Consider the following 25,947-nt stretch of genomic DNA (forward strand, 5'->3'; position numbering starts at 1 on the left):
GGCCACATCAAAGTAGATAAATTTCATTTACCGCCTGAAAGTGCAATCATTACACTTCGTAAAACTTCGCACAGCCGTTCCGTTTCGTTCACACTTGATAGGTCAAAGTGCAGATGGCAATCTACCAAAGTTTCCAATCACAAGTTGTCGCAATAATTGAGGACATCCAGCAGTTAGGGCACCAGGACCAAGGTGCTACACGTATGCGTGTGTGAGGGAATCCTGCGGCAAATGCCAACCGCATTCTCAATGAGGCATCCTCAAAACGTGTCCTGCCAGCAACAAGTTCGCCATTTCTGCGTAACGCATCGATAAAATATATCTTATTCAAGCCGAACACTAAAGTACCAGAGATATCACATGTAGTATCCAGTACCCTTTATACATTTTAGGTATCTCAAATATAATGTGATAAAAATTGCCCCACAATATAATCTGTATTAAAAATAAGCATTCTTCATATTTAACTTACTAAATGAAGTAGGTAAACAATTTTTTTTAGAATATTTTTTGATTAGATAATGTAAAAATTTCCAGCTGATCATTTCTAGTGAGTGTATCGCAGGACCACAATTTACTGATGGAATTTGTACCCAAGTTATTTATTTTGTTGCTGTTGCTGGCCGCTTCATTCATGACGACTTCATTTACTTGACGAATGTGTCTGTGCAGGACGAAGGATCCACGCTTCTGGCTTCATTAATATTTATAAGTTGGACTCTCTAGCCGGAGCTTAGCCAAAGCCGCAATAATTCCCCCGACCACGCAATCAAAATCAACCCTCTTGGAAATTCCGATGGCTGGCTGGAGACAGCCACTTGGTCCGCTTAACATTTTCAATTTCAATCTAATCTAAATTACATGATATGCGCACAATTTGAACGCTAATGAGCAAGGAATTTGTGGTAAGATGGTGGCGGAGCAACGCTGCGTATGCGCAACATATTGCGTGTGAATTTTAATTAAAAACTTTTCTCACTTTCCAACCGAGATAATCTCTGTACCACCGCCTATTCCTCGAAATCTCCCACTGCGAATCGGATGTCCTTTCGTGTTGGCTGCTTTCGTTGTTGTTGTTGCTTCGATTGCATCGATTTTCTGCTAACTTTGAACGGTATTTGAAAGGAGCTTAAGCTTGTTTCCTTTATTTGCGCTACCTTCGCGCGAAACCCGATTCCATGGGCAGCAAACGGGACCAGGTTGGCTAACAAATTCTTGGAGCTATTCAGCGGTTAGCGGTTGGGGTAAACAACTTCTATAATCACTGTAATGCGATCAAGCATAAAGATGGCTCTAGCTGACCGTTTATTTGAATGGGAAAACGGGTAATTCTATTTTTAGCCATGTTTATTGGAGGAAAACAGCTTCTTTCGTTAACTATAAGTATACTTAATTAGTTGCAATCTCTTACACATTTACATAACACCTGCCGAGTAAAGGGTATCTGGTAGTCGTGGAGCTCGACTGTAGCTCGCTGATTTTTGCAAAGTTGTAGTAACATAATTGCTGCGACTAATAAGTTAAAATATGTTGGTAGAGGATTTCAATGCGGTATTTTATTTCAATAAAATTCCGCTTAGAACATTCACTATTCGTTGCATTCCGTTCGCCCTCTGACCTGCTAAGTTGGTTTTAATTTACACTTAATTACGTGCATTGCCGTGGCAAAAGTGCAACAGATTGCTTCGTGGGTGTTCCATTAATTGTCCTCTGTTGTGGCACCTACCATCCTGCCGCATCTCGCCTCTAATAACACATTACCAAGCTGCCGGTCCTGCTATTTAATGGGCTCACATGCGTCGGTAGATAGGGGCAAAAATTAACCTTTGACCTGAATGGGTATGGTATCGCGTCACTTGGCTGTGCAAACAAATTGCTTCACGTCAAAAAGTTCCATTAATCGATTATGAGCCGGTCGAATAATACATTAGTAATGCAATTAATTAGTACATAAAGAATTCTGAATTCACACCGCCATCGGCAGCAGATGATTAACTTCCATGGCAATTGTTTTGCTTAGGGCCCAACCACTTGCTTGATTCCCTTCCCTTAACTGCTCTTTTCTGGCCAAGAGCACCTGGCTGCTCTTTGGAATTCCCAGTTGCTTTCTCTTCGTTTGCCCACGCAGCCGCACCAAGCTATTCCGAAAATAAAGCAGCCGACTTGTGGACGTTGCGTATACGCAGTGTTGTCGCCGCCGTTCGTTTGGAACCACTGTTCAGTCGCTAGCTGGACGTGATGTTGGCCGGAAGAGCAGCACGGCAAACAAGTAAAGACTTAGCCAAAACAGCTGAACAGTAGCTGAGCTGAACTGAACTCCAGGCCGTAACAAGTGTGGCAGTAGCAAGGTGTTCGTGCCACTGAAACAACAAGTATCCAGCACAGTACTTTCTCTTTCGGTTAGTCGGTCGGTCGGTTGGTCGTTTGGTCGGTTTGTCTGAGTGTGTGCGTGTTGGCCACCTAAGTCCGGGTGCGTGCGTGTGTGTGTGCGCGCTAGCTGTGTTTTTGGATGCAAATCAAAGCGCAGCTCACCTGAAAAGTATGCTTTAAATTTTTACTATCGCCGCTCCGCGTGTGTACTTGTAACTCTGGAAAGTTTCTGTTTCTGTGTTTATTTGACTGCCGCGGCGCATTTACATAAGTGAACTTTGGCATGCGCGCGGCCTGCTGTCGCTGATGTAGATGTAACGACGTCGACGTTGGCACTGAATAATTAATGCAATCAAGCAATTTGAACCCGTTCCGCCGTGGAGTGTGCCTGGGCCAGTGCCACAACGGTTTCAACGTGACCATAATGAGAGCTCCCCGAGCTACAAGTCACTGACTGTGCTCGAAAAGCCCAATAACACAAAGAGATAACCTGACCAAAATTCGCAAAAAGAAAAATACAACACACAAGAAGCCTGAGGAACAAGGAGGGAATACACTATATTTTTCGACAGAACTATAGCTATACTATACCATATTAACAAAAGAGAGTCCACTATATATGTACTTACTTAGTGCTAACTGACCACGCATATTCCAATCATAAATTATCGTGATAAAAATTCTTAAGCGCTGAAAGCCCATTTCAATTTTCACCTAAAAACGATAGAAGAAGAAAAGCTCCTGAAAGAGAATAGAAAGAGAGGGATATACGCTGTCTGCAGACCAACAAATTACTAATAATAATTTTTAGATTTAAACGACAACAAAAACGAGACTAACAAACATCTGCTGGCCACGCAAGAAACGTATACAAATAAATGCGGGTATATAGCAAAATGTAGACAGTTTGGCAAATATATTTCGATTAAAAAATAAACCAAATTGAACTGGACAGAGCTTTGACACGAAAACCAAATCGTTTGCCAAGTGAATTTTATGAAATTCGCCTGATTACTGCGGCAACAATAGAGATAAGATTCGCAATCAGAGGAAAAGCGTTTAAGTGAATGGGGAAAAACAGCCAACAGGTTGTCGACGGCAGATAAGGCCAACATTTTCTCGAAATTGGTGAGTTGAAATCAGAGCAAAGAACGAATAAAAAATAATGAAACTGTCACTTCATTTCTACCAATTGAAAGGAAAATCTGATTCAGAAGTTTATTAAATGGTCTGCTAAGTTTTGTCAATGATTTTATGTTGCTAAGAGCTTTGCTATCCACTAATAAAGGAGATTAAGCTTTGAAAACTTGATTGAAAATGAATTTGTGTTTCTGTGGAAGCTTAAGTTTTGCCAAAGTTAAATAGCTCTTAAAGAATAAACCAAATAATTTCTTTAGCAAAGTAAAGTTTGACAAAAATCATTTTAAATTAAAATGGTCATTTGGCTACTTTCAAAGCAATTTCCATAATTGTATATATTTTGTGTTGGCAGAGTGCATTTAAAATTCTCTTTAAGTTTTTTCACCTCGCAATGCCGAAATCTTTATCCATTAATTAAGTGCAGTTATTGCAGTACTTACAGCTGAGAAATGTGATTAAAGCAAAGCTATGCAGTTAAGAAATTAAAGTGTCATGGGTGACTTTCTTCACTCCTTCAACTGCGTTGCTTTTTGCAAAGGTCCTGCGCACGGCTGCCCGAATCCTCCATCCATTATCCACGTAATCCCACTCGTCACGAGATCCCATCCGTCAAATCCCATTCCCGCCCAGCAGCAACATGTAAATGCTCCTGAAGTTCCGGAACATATGTGTGCGAAATGAAAAGATCCCGAGGAGTAAACTGTAAACTGTAAAAATACTGACCATGTCGCAAAGTGCCATAAACAATTTTACAACATTTTTGCTGTCATAAGATTAAATGTGCATAAGCTGGAGGAGAAGGGGCAAGGACAAGAAGGGCGCACTCCTCCGCAGGAGGATGAAAAAAAAAATGGAAAGTGGTAGGGAAAAAAAGGGAGAAAGCTGTAGGAAAAGCTGGGCAATAGAGCACTGCGATGGGCGAAAGCGAAACAAAAGCAATAACTATAAAACAAACACGACAATTCGCTTCAACTTTGGGGCTACAAAAAAATGGCTGAACACACACAGACAGAGGCAAACCGACTTTATGTGAAGAAAGAAAACAACGCTGAAGAACAACGGAGACTCACAGATACGAATGCACAGGGGGAAAACTGAATGATTTAAATTACGCAATAAAAGTATTGATTTAAGAGTGCTCCACTACGGTATACTGCAAGATAGATTAGACAATGTAAACTTCAAAATATTTATGATTTGGAAACTCCTTAAATGAAATTTCTATGTAGATAATTTATGTGTTTCTCTGTAGTATGTCTTGCATCGCCCTGGATTTTCTCACTTTAAGAACCCCAATACAATTCCAGCACTTTTATTCGCTGTGTACACATACACATGCCCATATGCATTCATTCTGAGCTCCTTTTTTATGGCCGCTGGCGGTGGGTGTTCGTTGGTATGGTTTTGTTGAGGGTCGACTGGGCTATAAAGGTATGCAGCAGGCAGCAGGCGACAGCATCCAATTACAAAGTGAATATTTCGAGACTTGTTGGTTTGACTCCCGCCTTTACGCTCGGGCAGCATATGTATCTCGGTTTCCTTCCACGTTGACCTTAACATTTATTTCATCTGTTCTCTTCTCGGCTTTGTGTGGCAGCCTTAAAGTGACTTTCAAGTTTTTTGGTACCGCCGTTGCTGTCGCTGACCTGATTCTGATTTCTTCTTTAGTTGCGTGAAAACGAGACCACCGAAAACACCGGGACCATTCCAAAATGAAAACATTTTACGGGGAAGCCCCCACGGAGAGTGGTGTTATCCGGGGGTCCTTGGGGGAATAATGAGGCACGCGACCGTGCCCACTTGAGCACGTTCTACATGAACTGCTGGCCCAGCCGGCAATGGTGATGATGGCATGCTAATAACGTCCAACGACCACCTTGCTGAATGGCCAAAATACAAATAAAAAAAGAAAACAAAAACGCTAAAAAACTGAGAGAACGACCAACATGTTTCGCCACGCTTTAGCATTTATGCATGGCCTGTCATTTTAACATTATTCCCGCGAAAATCCCCCGATGGCTATCGATGCGGTCCTGCTGCTATTTGACTCCGGGACTTTCCCCATTATTCCGAGGGCCAACAAGTGTCCGCTTCAATGTTTGGGCAGCTGTGTGAAATTTAATTAGATTTACGACGGCTTTGTCCATCAAACACTGCCCGCTCACCCGTGGCGTATACGCAATGTCGCCATGCTGAGTGGTGGAGCACACACACAGGAAGCAATCACCTGCTGACCAACAAAGAGCACATTGTCCCCGCCTTTTGTGCCATGATTTTTGGACACTTTGTATGCCACCCCGACATGTGTCAGGTGGGTTTAGTTCCAGCTTGGCTTTTGGTTCCTTTCAAAAAAAAAAAAAAAAAGTAGGAAGGAAGAATGGAGAATGGAAAAAGGAAGCTCTGAAATGGCAGCACGTCCTTTGAGCCGTGTGACGTGTGGCAATCACAAGGCAGCTCAATAAAGGACGAATCGAATTTGTAGGCTGATGCTGCAGTCGCGCATCGACTACCAAAAGCACCATTTTTGAGTGATCTCCTTGGCGGGCCTTCAGTTTTATTGTCTACTCATTTTTCGCCAGTTTCCCATCCACTTTTGATTAACTGCCAGGATGGCTAAGGAAAAATTATGAGTTTCGCTCATGCCGGGAAAATAAACAAACATATTTTCACAGTAGAGTATTTATTGACAAAGGAAGCCGAAGTGGTATATGTGTTTTCCCAGAGCAGGAAAATATTTGCTAAGCTTTGGCATAGTCCCGAATTTTTGATTACCTGTAAGTATCAACTAATGTGAACTTCATGAGATTTTATTTATTTATTTTATTGTATTATTTTTATAGCTAGAAAGTTAAGTCTTAAGGCAATTTAAATTTTAATCTGCATGCCTAATCTGCAAAGCAAATATACACCAAAAATATTATTATTATGGAATACATGATGAAACAAAGGCATTTGGCCAAGTGGCGGACCGAAATGGCAGGCAGAAAAGGGCCGTTAAGGAAATTGCAAAGTTAATAAAAGAGTAGTCGTTGAGGCTTTGCGGTTGGCGTTTAGCTTTAAACGCGTCATTAACTGCTTAAATAGCAACATGTGCGCCAGCGAGGCGGTGAGTGTATTCATTATCACCTGTCCGTCCGGGACGCACACAGACAAAGCGAATGTGATACCCGGGAGGGATGTGCAGGCGCTCCCACTCCCGGCAGGATGCTGACATCGCACAACGTTCCTCTAAGTGCTTCATCTTGTCTGAATAACATTTGGGGCAGGACCTAAGTAGGAACAGAAGCATTTACCTCATTTCCATTCCCCCAGCTCTTGGCTCTCAGCTCCCAGCTCCAAGCTCCAAGCTCTCGGCTCCCAGCTCCATTTCCCATTTCCCCCCAAGAAATGAGCTGGCGCATTTATGGCAGCCATTTTCGGGACGAACAACTGGCATTTAGTGCCCCGCCAGAATTCCTGCCTTCATACGTATTTAATGAACTTTGTATTCTCGTTTCAAGCTCACCTAAATAGCTCCTGTTCGCTTCGGCTTTGGTTACCTGGCCCATCTGCCATCCCCGGAGCTTATTTATGATTGCCTCTGCAAGGGGAAAATGCATATTTACGAGGCTGCCTATTTCGGGCGGGCTGCCTTTGCATTTCAGAGCGTTTTCTGGCACTTTATTGATCCAAGTCCCTGAGTTATGGATGTACTATAGACTCTGTGAGCCTGCCAACAATAAACTTAATAACTCATTTTGCATGCTAAACGTATAAATTCTTTTTCTCCTACCCGTTGTCTGTCTAATATTTTATATACTCCGTTTCAAAAGTAACTACATTTAATAACCACAAAAATGTTGCACAAATTAGTTGTTAAGGTGAAGTTAAGTCGTTAACTGGTTGGCTAATGAGTTGGCAGTGAAACTCATACTGCATTTTAGATGTTCCAAAAAGGGATATATTTGCTAGGAAGAAAACACGTTAGTCTCTATATATTTATTACCGAATGGAATAAGAAAAAAGAGCTTATTTTTTAATTAATGCTTGCTTAAACATCCTACTTTGTCCAAAATCCATTAAGCTGTCGTCTATTCACAATTAGAATAAATCCCTATTATACTTCCTAGAATTGGCTTGTACACACGAAATACATACAAGCATACCCAAAGCAAAGGAGGTTTATTGAAATTTATTATGAAACAATTATTCAAAGCACACACGCTTGAGTATTGCAAAAAGAACAGGGGTTTATTGACTGATAAAAGTTTGTCCATCAACTGTCGGCAAAATAATAGCGCCGCTAGAGATTTACTTTAAAATTTGAAATAATGAAACCGAGCTGATTCGTGATGAATTTGCAAAACATTTGCTTTTGCGAGTTGCCACTCATAATTAGAATATATTTTTTAATGATTTCTCAGCTGTCATTTGGGGCGTCAAGGTCGTATCGATTTGGCAGGCCCCAGAAGTCGTCGACTGTTTTACCTTCGAGTTGGTATCCGTTTCCTAGGAACGGTGCGAAAGCATTTTCCGTTTTTCCGCCACTCTGCAGGTTGACAACTTTTCATGTTTTCAATTGAATTGCCTTCATCACGCGGCTCTTATCGGCTCAAATTCAAGTTTTTGTAGCCATGTGATTTTTCCAAAAATTATTACTTTGCCTTTTCGTGGATGGGCTAGGTATGTGCACATATATAGTAAGTATATTTTTTTCATTGCTGTGCTCCGTTACTCTTGTTACGGTCGTTAGCCTCCGGGGGCGGGCCTTCGGGCTGGGGGGCGTGGCACTTGAGCTTAGCCTACTCAACAACGATTTGCAAGAAACATTTCAAAATGTCAGCCGCACAGCTACGAAATGAATGCCGGGCAAACGTTAAACTTTTTGCACCAGTTAAGCTCAAATTTCTTAGCCCAGTTCTCAGTTCTGGGCCAAAAAGTCGACTTTTCTTCCATTAGCCATCGTCTGTGATTGATTGACTAATGCCGCAATTTGCCTGTCTCCCACCGATGTTTACATTCACAATCTATTCTGCTGTTTACGCGCAAGCCAAACATTTATTTTTTAATGCGCTAACCATGGAAATGGATTAATTTTATTTGGAATTCCGTTTGATTTATTTGATTTATAGCAGCCGAAGAGAACATAAAAGGAATTTTCGTAAACCGATATTGAAGGCTGAGGTCAATTCAAATCGATTTGATAAACAATAACATTTTTATGTTTTATGTACACCTATTGTTTGTCTTGCTGGGGTTTTGCGTAGTTTGCCGAAGCGGAAACTGCGTCAATCAATGCAGCTTACCCCGTTTTTCCTACACTACCAGCGCAAGTGAAGCGTTTTCAACGCCTAATGAGCCGTGACTATAACCGCTTTTTTTTCCTCCTAAAAAGTAAGCACACAAACAATAAAATGCAAGTGCAAAATTACTCAAAATGTCAAAATGTCGAGTCATTTAAAGGGCAGCCCCACATTCAACCCCCTTTGCAGCCCCATTCTGCTGCGAGAAAACTAACAAAGTGCTCTAATCGAGCCAAGGGGCAATTGCTTGTGCTGCTGCTGCTGCAGCTGCACTTTCCACCTCCGCAACCGTGCCACCAAAAAACCCGCTTTCTAGATGTTCTCATCGTGCACTGGAAAATAATGCAAATTTGTACAAGAAATAGTTTGAAATTATGAAATGTGAAAGCTGGCCGAATTATCTGTTCTAAAACTAGCCGCTCAGATATTAAACACATTTCTAGTTGCTGACGTTTCCTTGCTGAGACTAATTTCATTTTAACAGAAAGGGGTTTTCCGCTTTAATTACTTAATTTTTGTTGCTTTATTGCGTGTATATTGCCCCACAAAATAGATATAAATCATTCGTGCATATCGTAAATGTTGTTAGAAAATGACAAACAAGAAGAAAAGATGAAAACCCCCATTAGGATCTGATTAAATATTAATATTTTATTCGCTATATTTCTTTCTGTGTACGGCTTAGAAGGCAGAAGCTGCGAGGGGCGTAGAGCAGTGGGCGTGGCTCCATGTTGACGCATGTTGACTATGCCTTTGAATGGCTGCCGTGGTTGCCAGTGGGTAATTTGCAATGCAGAAAAACCAACAGGGCGCTAAAAAGAAGAGTGTTTTTGGGGGGAGGTGGAGTTGGTCAATGGGGGCAACATAAATATTCAGCGAGAAACGTCATATTTACATTTAGTCTAGGCTGATAATCCGGGACCGTGGGAAGTCCCCTTTGGGTGGTGCCGGCTGGGTTCCCCTGGCCACAATCGGTTATCTGCCCCCGGCTGACACTTGTCCGTCGTTCATTCGGCTGCTTATCGCAGCAGCTCAAATAAAAAGTCCCCAATCTGCGACTCGTTTGTCTGGGACTGAGCTATAAAAGCCTCGCCATCTCAACGCTCAAAGCATCAATCAATTCCCGCCACCGAGCTAAGATGCAACTTAATCTTGGAGCGATTTTTCTGGCCCTGCTGGGTGTGATGGCCACGGCTACATCGGTGCTGGCAGAGCCTCATCGTCACCAGGGACCCATTTTCGATACGAGGCCGTCGCCCTTCAATCCTAACCAACCCAGGCCGGGTCGAATTTATTGAATTGTCAGTGGGAAATTCACACTGCTGATGTCGTTAACACATTGACAAAATTAATACAATTAAAGCAAAACTGAACATCAAAGCCTGTCATTGGGTAATTAAATTATTTCCACGCTGAAGGGGGCCAAAAGGCACAGGTAACTGGAGGGCAATCAGCAATCCCAGTTTCACTGAACCAGAATTATGAGTTAGCTGCAATTGAAATTGTACCTCGCTGATTGTTCGGCGTTTAAGGCTTCTTCAATGGTATTCAATCCATAAATAATAATGGCAACTGTGATTGAGCCAACATTGGAATGCAAAGCACTCGAATGCAATTTAATTTGCATTTTGCATCTGCTTGGCTCGCGGGGCGTATGAGTAATCACGGTTGCCATCGATTGCCATTCTCTGTAGTATACTACACTTGTGCATGTATATTTAGATGCGAATAAAAATTGAGTACGCGCAAACATTTCAATGAGCTTCACACACAAAAACGACAATTTCTTCCTCACACTCTCCGCTGTTTCTGTCTATTTTCAGCTGCGATCCAAGAAAAGCGCTAAGAAAAACACTTGCAAAAATTAGCAGCAGCAGCTGATGGACGAATGGGCGGTTGGCGGCGTTCGGTGCGGGAGGCCGTTTCGTCTATAAATAGTCCTTGAACACTTTCTGCGCGTGACAGCTGTGACAGCGGCCATGACGTCATTGGCTGGATGAGCCACGTCACGGATGCGGTATAAACTGGTCTGGCAAAGGCCAATGAAAGCATATCGCGCATACGCCCCGTTGACCCACGGCAAACAAAAGCGCTGAGTGTTTCCCAATTGAAGCGCTAGACAAACAGCAGCGCCATGGCAGCGCTATGATATTATTAACAACGGCGGCAACATGCGTACAGCCAGCAGTCGTAGCAGCAGCATCATTGAAAGAAGCAAAACCAACAGCAACAGCAACAGGAGCAACATCTGCAGCAGCAGCAGCATCAACAGCATCAGCAACATCAGTAGAGCAGCCATGAGAATCGCGAGAAAGCACAGCAAAAAGAAAGAGCGGCGGAACACAAACAAGAATTGTCAAAATATTTAAATGCTTACAGCTGCTCGAGTCTCAGTCTAAATTCGTCGACGATCGGTCGTAGTTCCTGTTGTTGTTATTATTATTTATGTTGTGTGTGTTGTTGTGTGCCAGCGACATATGAATAAAAATTGCAAAAAATAATGGAAGTGCAACTGAAACGACTCGAAACGAGCCACAAAGTCTAGTATCGTACCGTACCGAAACGAAACCAAACTTAACCAAAAACCGAAAGTCAACCCAACGCACCACATTCATGTGCCACTCATATGTAAACCCAGTGAATCGAACAAACAACAGTGCGTGTGTTGTGTAAACAAACAAATATTTGTGTTACATTCAAATTTAAAGGGAATATAGAAATGTCAACCCAACGAACCGATACGAATACAACTTAGCTGCAGATTCTCAAAACGGTGAGTTGGATTCCCTGTCAATGGTGTACATAAAATTCGAATTCATTATGAGCTCTTTGTTTCTGCGAATTCTTGCATTTAAATTGAGGTTTTGTTTTGATTTCAGTACTTTTGAAATATTTCTATTGGGATTTGTTGTACAGCTAGTTTGGTTTTTTTCTATTTTGAATTGTTTGTGTTCGTGATTTTAAGTCTTTTTATATTGAATATTGAAATGGATATTTGTATTTGTTTTTAATCAGTATTTTTTTTATAGATAGATTAACAATAAGTGGTTTATTCTGATTGGTATCTGAGCCACATTAATATGATTAAAGTGAGAGTTTTTAATACGTTAACATAGCTATATACCTATTATACCTGCGATATGAACAGAAACAGAATTTAATTACCCTAATGTAGATTCCATCCCCGAAATTTGTTCATGTCCCGAAAATGACGGTCTGCTCTTCAGTCAGCCTGTGCATGTCAGACTGAATTTCAATTCGTGTGGGGACTGGAGCCCATACCCATCGGAGGCCCAACCCACAGCGCCTGGTTTTGCTGCTCGGGTAACTCTGCATGGGGCCCACGTTGCGAATACGCAATTTGTGTTGAAGCTGCTCCGTATTTCGCCAGCCTCTTCCAACGCTTTTCTCATAAATTGAGTTTACTCTTTTCGACAGCTTTGTTTGCCTTGCTTTCGCAGCACACCCCCATCTTATTCATCTAATTTCCTTTTGCATAAGTATCACATGTCTATGCTACCTGTATCATTGTGTCTTTGTATATTTTTTTTGCGCCTGCCTTTGATGGTTATGCCCATTTGGATGTGTGCGGGAATTATGGCGAATTATGGCCCACACAAATCAGCACAAAACTTTATTGTTCGTCATGTTTTCTCAGCTGGAGTGCAAAATTCCTGGGAGAAATGAGATTGATTGAGTCATTACATGAATGACCTTCCATCTGATTGGCAGTGAAGTTAAAGGCAGCTTGTTAATTGGACTAATGGCAAATGCGAAATTTGTATCTGCACGTTGTATAGTTATCTTTAAGCAAACTGAATAACTTTTGAGATTTGCTGAATTCATATAAATGTGCATGCATATGCACTTTGTTGTATTCATTTTGAAAATCAAATAAGCATGCGAAATTTTTCTTTAGCATCCCAATTATTCAGTAGAATTTCCTTGACCTTTGCTTTAGATTTCTTGTTTTCCGTTCTTGTTGAACGTCTTTAGGAATTTATGTTATGTGCATTCTCATAGCTAGGCAAATAACTACGCATACGGACTTTCTTAGTTTTTGTGTTTTTATCTTCTTTTTAAAAGGAGTTAAAAAAAAGAAACACAAAACACTGTTTAAGGAATTATATCAAATTTTTAGGTAATAAAGAGAAGAGCAGTGATTTGACGTTGTTGCTAAGAAAATTAAATATATCCTCCGTTTATTAATGAGGATTATTAATTAATTAACATGAGAGAACCAGAAAGTCGAGACTATCATATACCCTTTATTCAGTTGAAGATATCGACGTTTATTTGGAAGTGCGGGACTGTATTACATTACTTTATATTCCTTTATCCTACTCAGAAATATATAGACTGTTCCATACTTTTCATCAAGTCTAGTATACCCTCTACGAATAAGAAGTATAATGATGTGAATTTTTCAAGCGCAAAAGCACTTTACCAACCTCCGAACTTAAGCGTCTTATTTTTGTAGCAATCCCAGTAACCTTTTCAGAGAATATATTCTTAGCGAGCCAAATATTTATTTATATGCGTTTAGATTTAATTAGAAAAATAAAATGAAAGCGAAGAGCGTTTTGCAAGCCACAATAATACATTTGTTTATATGTTTATACGCTTCGAAATATAAATACATATGTGCCCCGTCTTCTGGGCTCACTGCCATGTAATTATGTATGTCGCTGGCCGAGAAGAGCAAGTGCATCGCATGGGCGCCTTCACTTTGCTCCTCCTCGATGTTTTCCTTCTTTTTTTTTCCTAGCCGTTTCTGTTTCTGTTTTCGTGTACCGCCTTGACAATGCACTTGAGTCAAGTTTGCTTCCTCTAGTTGGCCGGCTTTTCCTGGGCATTCTCAGCATATTAGCATCTCGGCATCTTGGGACTTCTTGCCAATGTGCAGCTAGCCAAAACGAGGGGTTTGTCTGCTTGATTATTTATAACAATTTGTTTGCCGCTGGCTTCCTCGTTCTGATAAGCGAACTGCCATTGCTCTTCGGGCTTCATTGTTTTCTGTAGTTAATTAATTTCAATAGAAGCAGTTGCCATTTGCCCTTTCATGGGCTGCTGTTTGTGCATTTTTGCAAAATTACTTTCGGTTGGCTTTTTCTGCTCGTCGTTGGAAAGGCTTTTAAAATGCCAGTCGTTGCCGGAGGAGGAAACGAGGAAACGAGGAAATTCCCGGATCCCTCGGCTTTTACAACTTTTAGCTGGAGATGGGACAACTTTCTCTTTGCCCGCCCACTTTCACTTACTCCCCCTCTCAACCGGTTTGATTGATCAATGTTGACAGATTTAACGAGCTGGTAAAGTGCAGCAAAACAATTCAATTATGTGTGTGTGTGCGGGGTTGGGGGTGAAAGTTGGGGATGAAAAGGAAATATTTGCGTACCCCGTCGGATAGTGTCATCGGCAGAGTAACTGCTCCTCCTTTTTGTGCCACCCACCTCCAACACAACATCCTCCTCCGCCTGTGCAACCTTCGAGGCCCCACCGTCATGGCATTAAATATGGGGAATTATTCATGCGACCGCCCCTATCTGGCAGCTAATAAATAATTCACATTGAATTAAATTGCGTGATTTCTTTTCGGCTCGCCTTGCCACAAGCTGTGTAGCCCCCCATTTATGAAATGCAATTTCTGTCTTGGCTTTAGCTTTTCCTCATACTTGTTCGTGCCCCGCCGTGTGCCACCCCCTTCCCGTCGGCCCATCGCATCGCATTCTTGTTGTAAGTTTTCATTTCGGGTTTTCCTCATTTTCACATACGCACACGCAAGGCCGCCCCGTACGCGGTATATGAATTTAATCTCCCCCGATTTCCCGTGCCGTTGTGCGCGTAATGCGATTTTAATGCCGGCCAAGGACCCGCCCTCTCAGATTTCGTGGGTGAATATTATTGGGTCAGTATCCATTATATATCAATTATGCAAATGGTACATTTTAAAACACGAGCTTTAGTCAGACGAGACGCCTAAGATGGGAATTAAAATTAAAATGAAATTGCTCTCGCAAAAGATACTTAAGCCCAAAAGCAATGCGAAATGTGCTTTAAATGTTTACTCAACATAGCAACAAAAATCCATTAAGCAATATAAGTATACATGCGACTTGATTAACAATAAAGATGCCATTCACATATAAATTTTAATTTTAATTATTGTGGAAATTCCTAACTTAACATTTGCCAATGTCCGATTAAAGTATCTTATAGCACTTTTATAGTTTCCAATATTGCTAATATCATGGCCAGAAATCCCGTGAACTATTCTGCCATTGGAATGCCCATAAACTTTGCCTGGGAGGACAAGACAATGGCACGCTATAATCACTCATCCAGTTAATTCTGATCCGATAATTAAAGCGGCGTGTAACCATCGGTTATCATGAATATTTAATGCAAATTTAATTGATATGGGCCCATCGATTGGCCAATAAAATGGCATAATAATAATCCTTGCATGTGGCGAGCCAGTTATTCGCCCACCGCCCACAAACCCACAAGTGGCTTAGACACGCACAAACTTAGTGGGTGGTGGGTTGGTGGTTTCACCAACTTTCAGCTCGGGCTGTCATTGCCAATTCCTGTTAATTTGTGTTTGAGCACCACCCTCTGAACAGTGAGCGATTGTTTTACTTCAAGTTAAGTCAAAGTAGTGTTATTACACGGAAATGGATTATAGCTTTCAAGTTCCTTTGCTTCTAATTTAAGATTTAAAGGAAATAGCTACAGTATAACTTATGTATTTCATTTAATAAAACAAAGAAAGATTTTTAATAAGGGCAATATTAGTCATATCCCATATTAGTCAAAAAATAGGTGCCTATTGTACAGTTGGCACCCTGACAATTTGCCACCTGGCCCCCGACATCTTTGGGCCTTGGCCTTGGTCTTGGCCGTGCAAACCTGGCCAGAAATTTGCCCTCGGTCAAACTTTGTTTACCAACTTAGGGAGAAAGAGTGGCCAAAGTTTGACCGGAATTTTGGCCCTCGAGTGGTAACTTCTGTTCTTCCAGGGAAACGGAACAATTTAATGAGCAAAACGACTCGCATGAATGAGCGACCAGCAGAAAGGAATATTTTTAATGAGGCACAAGCTGAGCTCTGTTTGGTTTTTGCGGCCAAACTTTTTTGTTTCGTGTTCTAAAACGCAGCATTCAGTAATTACGACTAATTAATCATTGACTTGTTCTGTTCTTTCTTCTCGTTTTAGCATCTTCTTTAAGTATCGACAACATGCAGCGATCCAAATGACAGCACGTCCCCGAGAATTGAACTAAACTTGAACTCACTTTGTGATATACCCGACTAGCAGAAAGTACGTTAAGCCCTAGTTGTAAACGAACCTAGATACTCTCTATATTGTTTTGGTAACTTAAAGCACTTTAGTTAGACAACCCAAAAAAGACAGACAGCTGACAGCACTGCTAACTGAGAACCCTAAAAAGACAGGAACTCGAATAAGACCCAACTAGACCGAACCCACCGAACCCTGATTAGAGTTATCCCCAAGAATCCCCCAGAAACCAAGAGACAATCCCAACAAAGCCAACAGCTGAGATCCACTTAGCGCTGTGCCACCATGCCACATGGGGACAGTGAGGAATGTACGTAATATATCCCGCCGATGAGCTCATCTTGATGACCTATGGTTTCTTTGCGCCACGTGTGAAACCGCGACCCTCACTCGACTGCCTGCCCGAGCCGCTCGTGCCCATCGAGTATCCAGCCAGAGCCACCAACTCCAGTAACCTCGCCGGCCACAACACCAACAAAGTCCCAACTAACGCCGCCGTCCACTTCGAGGCCATCACTCCGCCCATTGCCATCCAGCCAGCAACCGCTCCGGCAGCACTAGCCTCTTTCTACCCAGGATCTCCGCCAGCCTCACCGCCGTTCACCTACCCGGGATCACCTGTTGCCTCGAACTTCTTTAACTTCGAGGAGGTAGCACCGCCACCGGCTTTTCAGTGCCAATCTCAGAGCTTGCCGCCCACGCCAACCCGTCGCACATCGCGCGCCTCGTTAACTCACTCTAATAACTCCAATCTTTCGCACCAGGGCTCCACGAAGAGGAGCAGCCTACGGAGGAACCCCCAGCGGCCGCCTGCTGCGTCCATGTATAATGATTATAATGATGCCAGCCAGATGCAGGGGAGCAGTGCCACTGGACCAGGACGAGCACCATTCCAGCGCAGCAGCGCAGCTATCGATCAGGATTCGGCAGCAGGAGGAGCACTAGAACACTATGGGGATCTCCGCTCACGCAGCCCCAGCATCTTTCTGGAACCACCCACGCCGGATCCCACGCACGCCCACTTCGGACCGGGATGGGGTCGACCCATGTCGCCTATGGATCTGCCGCCGGAAAGATCGTCTGCCAGCGCATCCGGCAGCAAATCGCCCACCGGAAAGTCGCGTCTGCGGCCCAAGCTCCATCTTCCGCTGGGGCGATTGGGCCGCTCCAGCTCCTCGGACACGAGGGAGAGCAACAGACTGCGCGAGGATGTGCATGTGCACGTCGAGAATCCCGTCTTCAGCAGCGAGAATCTGCGCCAGAACAACTTCGATGCATTCTTCGAGGCCCGCGAGCCGGTCATCAAGCTTCATCCGAAGACCCCTCACACGGCTCCGGCGGATGGCAGTGGGAGGGGTTACTCGCCGCCTCTGGAGAACTATGCGGGTGTTTACGATTCACCAAGGACGAGGAGTCCTGCAGGCAAGGCCGGCGCAAGCGGTGGCGGCCTTTTTGCGCGATCGCCGCGCGAGGATCGGGAAAGGATGGCTGGGGCAAGGTCACGGAGTGCGGATCAGTGCGACGGAGCGGTGGGCGCACAAGCCAGTGGTGCGGCGGCCAGGGGATCCAACTCGGCGGGCGGCGGCGGCGGAGGCGGGGCCAGTTCTGGCGGAACGCCTTCCAAAGGTGACAGGTGCCTTCCAAGTCTTCTCTTGCACCTGCTAATCGAATCGTTTACAGTTGTTTGCCGCGCGTCTCGTAGAAACAACCTCGAGTTGATCGCCATAACATGCAGCATATGGGGGTGTTCCGGAATTCACTTTCAAGTAGTCTGATGGTATTCAATTTGAGTTGGGAATCTCTTCACCATATCATCTCAGAACTTTCCAAGCAAATAAAATTCCATCAAGATTTGGGAATGTGAAAAATCGGGAACTCCTTCTTAGTTTAAAGCAACTTTCATTCGCAGTTTGGAGTTATGTTATACTTTGAGAATGCCTTTAAACAATGCATCTAAATGAAGTATCCTTGGATTAGAATCTTTAATAATATTTAGACTGACTGATAAGTTTTGTTTTCATGTGTCCGATTTAAATTTAAATACATCGTACCTTGATTTCGGTTTAATATTGAAGCCATATGGTATAATAAAGCTGGTTATTAATTTATACTCAGACTGCTAGTTGGCGAAATACTTAGAGTGATTGTGTTTATTGTTCAGGCCTTTTCTGCCCTTGAACCTTTCAATTAGCCGCATTACGAACTCGTTCAATTCCTGCACACTAAGACCACAATCCTCATAATGGACTCTCAGATTTCTAGTTCGCAGTTTTTCCAAGGATACTCAACCTTTGGCCCTGCCAATGCTCGCAAACCCATCCTTGTGCCGTCCTCGCTTAGTTAAGCTTGGTTAACTTTTGGTACTAAACATACACAAAGGCGAAAGGCGAACTTAAAGTGCTTAGGATGCTTGACTTTTCGCCCGCCCATTTCCCATTTCCCATCTGCATATCCATCGTGCCACCTTATCGCTTGAGTGGGGTCCACAGCTGCTCCTCGCATGCATAATTGGATTACCTGTGTCCGTGGATGCAACTGCGAGTGCAACTGGAGCTACAACTGAGTTGCGTGCCTGGAGCGCATTCTCCAAATGCAGGCACGCACATAATTCCTTTGGAAAACTAGTAAGAACTGAAGAGCTGGGAGTAGGGGCAGGAGCAAAAGCAAAAGGAGCAGCACATCCAGCTGAGACTGGCGTTCCGAAATGAATGTCAGCTTAGCAGCGCGTGAAGTGTAATCAACAACAGCGATAACGACATCCTTGCAGCTGGCACGTGAGCTCGAACCGGCCGAGATCCTGCTAAACCACCGGCAATAGCACCAGCACCACCAGCAGTACAACCACCCACTGGAATTCATTTCAAAGTTCACAGCGCGGCAAATTTGATGACCAGCGGCAAAGTAAATCAAGAGCTACGTGATCGCTGGAAATCTCGGACACGCCCTGTTTATTCCGGCAATGTTACTTCAAATTGGACGGGGCCAAAAGGATGCGACAGCCGAGCATTTCATGCAGCCGAGTCCTTTAATAATTTCTAAAGCACACTTTCGTGGGCGATCCGCTGCAGCTCCTACATATTTCATTGGGCCAACCAGTCGGACAGTAATTGAGCCTCGTGTGAGCGTGTCCAAACAAACACGACAGACACTTTGGACAGTGGGTTTGGACTTGGTTAGAACGGGTCGAGAGTTGGAGTGTGGAGTCCGGGTGAAACAATCACCAGACATACCAAACAAACGGACCCCCGAGTCTTTTTAGCTGCGAATGTGTTCTAACGAAATCTCGACTCTCGTCGCGGCAATGAAATTACGCTTCATTTATTGATTGAATTTTAAATGAGGGGACTTCCATCTGCCCCGACTTTTACTTTGGCGCCCAACATCAGAGCAGAAGGAACCAAAGACCAGCAAGTCAGAGGAACCTACATACAGTTGTGCTTAAAGATATAGGACTAAAAAGCATCACAGCTCATTTTTATTAGGGTTTAATCGAGATAGTACAATAGCACTTTAAGTAAAACCTTTTTAGGACCCATGGTTTGATAAATACAAAATTAAAGTTTTATTATTAAATGAAAAATTGCTAAGGTAATTATTTATTAGTGCTCAATATTAAATGGTGAACCACCATCTTGCCCGCTGTTGTTTGAGTCCTTTTGTTGACTTTGGTAATGGGGCTCGGGTTTAAGGAGCTGTCTTGGACTGAAATACTCGAATTTCCGACTTGGCGCAAAGCGAAAATAGGAGCGATAGAAAAAGTGAAAGACCGTGGGGGGCAAATGGGGAGCTGCTCCACTCATTATTTATGCATAAATACAAAAGGCAGCGATCTGTTTGATTGGCCAGGGGGTGCGGGAATGGAGGGACGACTTGTGTATTTACTATGGCGTGGCCAAAATAATTCCTGACATTGCCTGACGGATACTTTACTCCAACCACCCGAAATCAAATCACATTTCGTTTGGAAATTCTCATTTGTTTGCTTTCAATTCGGTTCGTTTTGTTTGGAATTTACGCTGCGTTCTGTTTGTTTTCCTTATTTAATTGTTTGGTTTTACGAGTTGATTAATTTTTGGTTTTGAGTAAAAAATGGATTACATTTGTTGTAAGTCCAGTGAGTGATAACGATATTGTCGTCGGCAGGTTCTTCGGTAAAATCTTCAAGTGGTCGAAGAAGTCGTAGGAGGAGGATCTTCGGGTGGAGGGGACCACGAGGTGGTTCCCTTAGCCCCCAGGGCGGCAGCATGGCGTCCTACAACGGCGTGCTCAAGGATTACAGTCACAGCAGTTTGAACGAGGCTTTCAAATCCCAGAACAATGTCAACTTTAAGTTAATTAAAACAGGTGAGCTAAACCAGAAGCCAATATATTTCCAACTCCTATCCCATTCCGCCACATGGGAGTACACGTGTCGTGTGCCACACTTTCACACCTGACACGCTCGCCAGGTGGCACAAAAAAGTGACAAACAGCGGGCGTGGGTTGCGCCCTGAAAGGGAAAACAAAAAGCAATTTATGTGGCAGCATTTTATTTGATAAGTTTCCGTACTCGCTTTTATGGCTTATTGATTTCGATTGCCGATTGTCTTTGTCGGTTCGTCAGATTGAGACATAAATCAGTTCAGGCAGAGCCTCTTCAGCCAGCAAAGCCTCGTAAATTCGCTATCCCAACTATGAGTATGTTTACCCAACGAACAACATCCCCTGACACAGCTGCAACTTTTCGACATAACTTTGACTTTGAATTACGGCGCTGTCGGAGAAAGTTGTCCCAGCGGATGGCACCTTTGGCACTGGCGAACAGCAGAGTTTCCAGTAGTTCTGTGTAGCCTCTGAAGTTTTTAATAACATTTTTGCTGTGAACTGCATGTGAAATCAGAGAAGTTGGAATAAAAAATTATTGATTAAATTAAAGTTGCCTACAACAGCGTCAGAAACTTTTCAGTTTCAACACATTTGACAACCTGTTGCCGTGACGCTATAATCGCGTATCTTACAGGCCATAAAACGATTGGACCATAAACTGGCAGCTTAAGTGGCTAAAAGCCGAACATCCATATTCATATATGCCTGAGTAATCGTAAATTTGATGGATTATCCAACAGACAGTCACTCCTTTTAAAGAGGCTGACTTTTTGTGCTTTGCTGCACATAAACTGGCTGCTTTTGTTACAGGCAAAACAAAATATGGGAAATGTGAAAAAATCATACTCGTAAAAAGTTTTTAAAACATTTAAATGTTTCAAAAGTAAATAAATAAATTCATTCTATTGGCTACGGTATTTTTTGCTAACTTTTTGAGCGCTGCCTTGGGAGAAAAACACAAAGACTTCAGCCGGAAGTGCCCACCTCTCCCCTGTTGGCATATCCGTTTCCGGTGCTTTCATTGTGTCTAATGCACTTTGTGGCTCGTCATAAAGCGTGACTGCCTCTTGGTTTTATTTGACCTTAAAGCTCACTCAACCTAATTCAATTACAGTATCCGATTTCTCCGAAACACTATCCCGTCTGTACGAGGAACACGCAACTGCCCTCCAAGTTGCGCTGTCCAATTATCGCAAGAAGAATGCCGAATTACGCAAAGAAAGGTAAGTGGCCCAAACGATTTTCCCAGCCAAATTCAGTTGCCAAAAACCCAACCGAGTGGCGTGCAGACCCGCCTGCCACTTGGCCATCTTTCAGGCATGGGAAACATTCCTGCAGGAGGTCGAAACCGATTCACAGGCCTGCAACGACGTGGCCAGCGTCCTTTCCCGCCAGGTGAGAGTCCCTTAAATTACGGTTTTCGTCGAAAAAGTTGCCGAAACCGAAATGGGTTAATGGCATTATCGTGTCGCGTTAAATATTCAGTTACCTTCACTGAAAATAGAACTATACGTACGTGGCTGTTGTGCACTTGCCCTAAAAGATTTTTAATTAACTTAATGCGGGAATTCATTGATTTACTTTCTCATTGAAACAATAGCCAGATTTATACTAATAATAATATATGATAATTTTATTTGTACCAGTTACCACATCGATCGGATGGGCTAGCCACATGTGTGTTTGTGGCCTTGAGGCAGCACAAAAAATAAAATTAGCAATTTGCATTATAAAAGGCAGACTCTAATTATGGTTAATTAGTGGGGGCGTGGCGGTGCGGGGCCCTGGGAAATGACATGTGTGTTTCGAGTGCCGAATAATGTTGTTTTGCCGCGGCGTTTGCTTTGTTTTATTTGGCTTACACATTTAATTTTCATTTTTCACGATAATTTGCCCTTTTTTTTCATTCTGTAGAACTGGGAGGGAACTAAAAAGATATGCCATACATAATTTATTTACCCCTTTCTTCAGGTGTCGCGACCAATGCTGGATAAATCCTTTCATCGCAAAGTTCAAAGCCGTAAAATATTTACACACAGGGAGTCTTTTGAGACTATTATCGCAAAGACTGAAGAGAAGCTGTCAAAGGTGAGCTTAATTAACAAAAAAAAAAGTTGATTAGCACGAGTTCTGATAGTCTTGAAGTCCCAAAAGGAATCTTTCCGAACAGGAATTTAAGATGCCTTAAAATTCTGTTCGAGCAGAAAATATCGCATACGCAGTGTGGGCCGGTCCAATTGCCCGTCAAATGCTCTGTCCATTGTGCGTGTGCCAATTTACCCTTTTCTGTGATTACCCATAAATTGACCACCCAACCCTTGGGTCCCTTTACCCCCTTCCTTTTGTTGGTTGCCATTACCATTGCCATTGCCATTCTCCCCCCATCCACAGTGCCGTGTGGACTACAAGCAGTGCCACCTGGCCCACCGACAGAATCCCAGCCAGCACTCGCTCACCGAATACATCGACGCCCATAATGCGTACGTGCAGCAGCTGCATGCCACAAATGGAATGCTGGAGGCCTACCACACGGACACCCTGCCCCAGCAGATGCAGGAGCTGGAGGAGATCCACAACGACCTGGTCGCCATTGTGTCCGACTCGCTGATGCAGGGCGCAGAAGTAATTGCCGGCAAGGTGAGTGCCCCGCCGACCAGTGATTTATCACTGCAGCAGGTGGTTGTCGCACCCCATAAACATGGTATAGTGTGGTAGTGGCGTGGCCCAGTGGCACCTCGAATTCGAGTTAATTTCTGCAGCACCTTTTGTTTCCTGGACAGTAATTTGTACGCGATTATTATAATTGCGCGGGGTAGGAATTTGCCCTGGTAATTTGCCTAATGCGTGGGCAGGTCCTGCCTGATGATTGTGACACTTTTTTTTATCGGTGTAGGGTATACAGGTTATGAGGTAAATGTCAAAATATATGCATTGGTAGCTCGAGGATAAAATATAGGACAATAAATACTGGAGTAAAATGTTTACAATGATAATGGTAGAAATGCAAAACAAAGAAGAAGGGCCTAAGGATCTAGATATCTATAAAATTTAAGGGTTTTGGAACTGTACAATTTGATAAGTACTAGATAAAGATAGCATAAATACGTAAATATAAGTTAAGTCTACATGCAACTGCATTTTAAGGGTAACCACAATATCTGTGCCAGAAATGTGTCCAAATCATAATTATTTGTGTACCTCCGCAGGCCAATGACCAAGCCAAGCGGTACAACAGCCTGACCAACCAGTGCGCAGCTGTCTCACCTCAACAGGATCTGGTGAACTTCGTCCGACTCCTGGCCCAACCATCGCAGGCCCAGAAGATTCCCAGACGGCTCTTTGCATCGCCGCAAGCAGAGGGCGGCGAGGAGGCGGGCGACCACAATGTGAGTAGTAGTGCATATAACACCTGTCCGGCGGACTAAAGTGATTGTTTTTGTGGGCACCTGTCCGCCGCAGGAGATGACGCCCTGCCTGCGGAACGAGTTGGTCTTCGACCGGCACTCCACACTGTCACAACGCTCCGCGTTGGAGTCGCTGAAGCGGGAGGCCATCGAATTGGAATTGCAAATACGTCAGCTGCAGGTGAGATGAATAATCCACAATAATACACAAAATAATAAAAGCTCACAGTACGATATCGCAGCCATGTCGGTACTTAAAAAAATGGTTTGTTATGTTTCGAAAGATTTTATTTGAATCGGTGGCCAATAACTCAATCGTTTTTTCTATTATCCTTTAAATTTCACAAAAAACCGCTTATATCTGTTCCGTATTCTCGATAGAATTGAGCTCTTTGCCGTCTGAGGAGTGCATTTCGGTGTATGAGTTACACTCGTCTCGCTTCTCGTGGAATTTACAAATTAAAGATGCAACTACCAATGTGAAATAGCCCTCCAGAGCTGTTAGAGGTTATATTGTTTATTTTTTTGCGAAGACTTCACGTTTTGGTACTTACTCAATGACGGAACTATTAAAAAAGTTTGTGCAAAATTTGATTTCCTTAAGGTATTATTTATATTCGATATGAGAGTTGTGAATACTGTTATATAAATCCAAAGAAAGAGGCAAACCTGGTGGCCCTTGACGAAAAAGAAAGGGTATTAGCCTTTATATTCGAATACCATCTGTCGACTCTCACCCATTTGCTTCCAATTAGCAGCAGCAGCGAATTGAGAACAGTAACCAATCCGAGTCCCATGCAAAAGCGATGACTTGTATGATATAGCAACCTTCTTTTGATAATTCCTTCCCTGTCGATTTTAGTGATCCAAAAGGGATCAGGTAACATATAACTTGGCACTGATTGATTGGATAAACGATATATACTGCATATCTGTATCACGCTCACCAAAGCCTCAAAACCCGCTATTATCCTGCATCCTTTTTCCAAATCGAAGAAGTAGAAGAAGCTCTTCAATCTGGGAATGGCCTTACAACTGCGCCATTTGTTGTTCCAATGGCGATTTTCAGAAATGCGGCGACTTCCTTGGCAATTTTCATTAGAAGACATTTTCGGGCAATTGTTTTTAATGATAGTCGAATATATGTTATTTGGGGTACTGCCTATGAAAGCTTTTAACTAGCCTTCTTTTACAAGTAGATCTATAATATTATATATTTATTTATTTAAATAATCAATGCGACTGGTTAATTTCCTCCCGCAGGACTCCATTGAGGCTCTAAATCGAACGCAGACCCGGGGAATCGAGGGCCAGCTGTACAACAAGGTCAATGAGCTGCAGGAGGATTTGTCCATGAAGAAGTTCGACCTGCGAGCCAAGCAGATCCATTTGGCGGCCATAAGGGCTCAGGTGAGTTTCGATTTAGTCGGGGTGAAAAGCTCTAAAGTTAAGCGGGAAAATATACCACGATAAAGCTGAAAAAGCGGCAAATGAAACCATTTCAAAGTTTAGTTAATGCCGTGAAAAAGCTTCCCCTTAGCTTTCCACAGACCTGTTGCTGGCAGCTTTTTGGGGGAACTTTTCATGGCCGAGATCTAATGAGTTCCATTAGGCGGGGTCGGGACGCCCGACACGCCCCCCGTTTGCACGCTTGAAAGTACAGATGAACTGGCGCTCGTATGTAGGTCAAACAGCTGATTGGCGACTGCGCATGTGACCCAAGCGTTTCGCCATCTCCCTCGCTCATTGGAGCACTGAAAGCCGCCAGCAGGAGCCAACTGTGGGTTAGGTTCGTCCTTCGCCTTTCGCTTAGTCCTGCGGTAGATTAGCTTGTGCGTGGTCAGTGCGGCTGTTTGGCTTGATTTTGTCCTGCATTTGCTAGTTCCCTGTTTTTTTGCGGTCCTCCAAAGAGGGTAACTCATACAAAATTACTCCTTGTGCTGTGCGAATTTCTGTATTTTCTGGTGTGACAAACTATTACTGCGTGTGAGTTTGGGAAAACCCATCAGGCTTTTGACTGTAACCTCAACCTCTGGGCCTGCAAGTGAATCAGCTGTTGCCGAACAGGGCTCGGAAAAGCCAGTTC

The 25,947-nt window shown here is 43.2% G+C and overlaps 3 protein-coding genes across 5 annotated transcripts in view; 2 read left to right on the forward strand and 1 right to left on the reverse strand.

Moving 5' to 3' along the window:
* Positions 1-9,889: 9,889 nt before the first annotated feature.
* LOC117136229 (metchnikowin) lies at positions 9,890-10,172 on the forward strand. The gene has a single exon (XM_033297009.1). The coding sequence runs from the start codon at positions 9,932-9,934 to the stop codon at positions 10,088-10,090; it is 159 nt and encodes a 52-aa protein (XP_033152900.1). The 5' UTR covers positions 9,890-9,931; the 3' UTR covers positions 10,091-10,172.
* Positions 10,173-16,950: 6,778 nt separating this feature from the next.
* LOC117136225 overlaps positions 16,951-25,947 on the forward strand; it is a 55,356-nt gene continuing 46,359 nt past the window's right edge. Inside the window, 9 exon segments of the mRNA XM_033297003.1 lie at positions 16,951-17,725; positions 20,236-20,436; positions 21,572-21,680; positions 21,747-21,852; positions 22,429-22,545; positions 22,849-23,094; positions 23,664-23,843; positions 23,917-24,042; positions 25,125-25,271. Of these exon segments, the coding sequence (XP_033152894.1) occupies positions 17,044-17,725; positions 20,236-20,436; positions 21,572-21,680; positions 21,747-21,852; positions 22,429-22,545; positions 22,849-23,094; positions 23,664-23,843; positions 23,917-24,042; positions 25,125-25,271 (1,914 nt within the window). The 5' untranslated portion in view covers positions 16,951-17,043.
* LOC117136226 lies at positions 24,145-25,010 on the reverse strand. Of its 3 annotated transcripts, none has more exons than XM_033297005.1 (3): positions 24,599-25,010; positions 24,416-24,530; positions 24,145-24,359 (listed from the first exon to the last, which is right to left on the reverse strand). In XM_033297005.1, exons 1-3 carry the CDS (start codon positions 24,968-24,970, stop codon positions 24,217-24,219), a joined length of 630 nt encoding a protein of 209 aa, XP_033152896.1. In that variant the 5' UTR covers positions 24,971-25,010; the 3' UTR covers positions 24,145-24,216. The 3 variants fall into 3 exon arrangements, with proteins under 3 accessions (XP_033152896.1, XP_033152895.1, XP_033152897.1); XM_033297004.1 differs by having other exon boundaries at positions 24,416-24,539; XM_033297006.1 differs by lacking the exon at positions 24,145-24,359 and having other exon boundaries at positions 24,445-24,530; positions 24,599-24,710; positions 24,809-25,010.

The sequence above is a fragment of the Drosophila mauritiana genome, chromosome 2R (genome assembly GCF_004382145.1).
Source record: "Drosophila mauritiana strain mau12 chromosome 2R, ASM438214v1, whole genome shotgun sequence".
NCBI lineage: Eukaryota > Metazoa > Arthropoda > Insecta > Diptera > Drosophilidae > Drosophila > Drosophila mauritiana.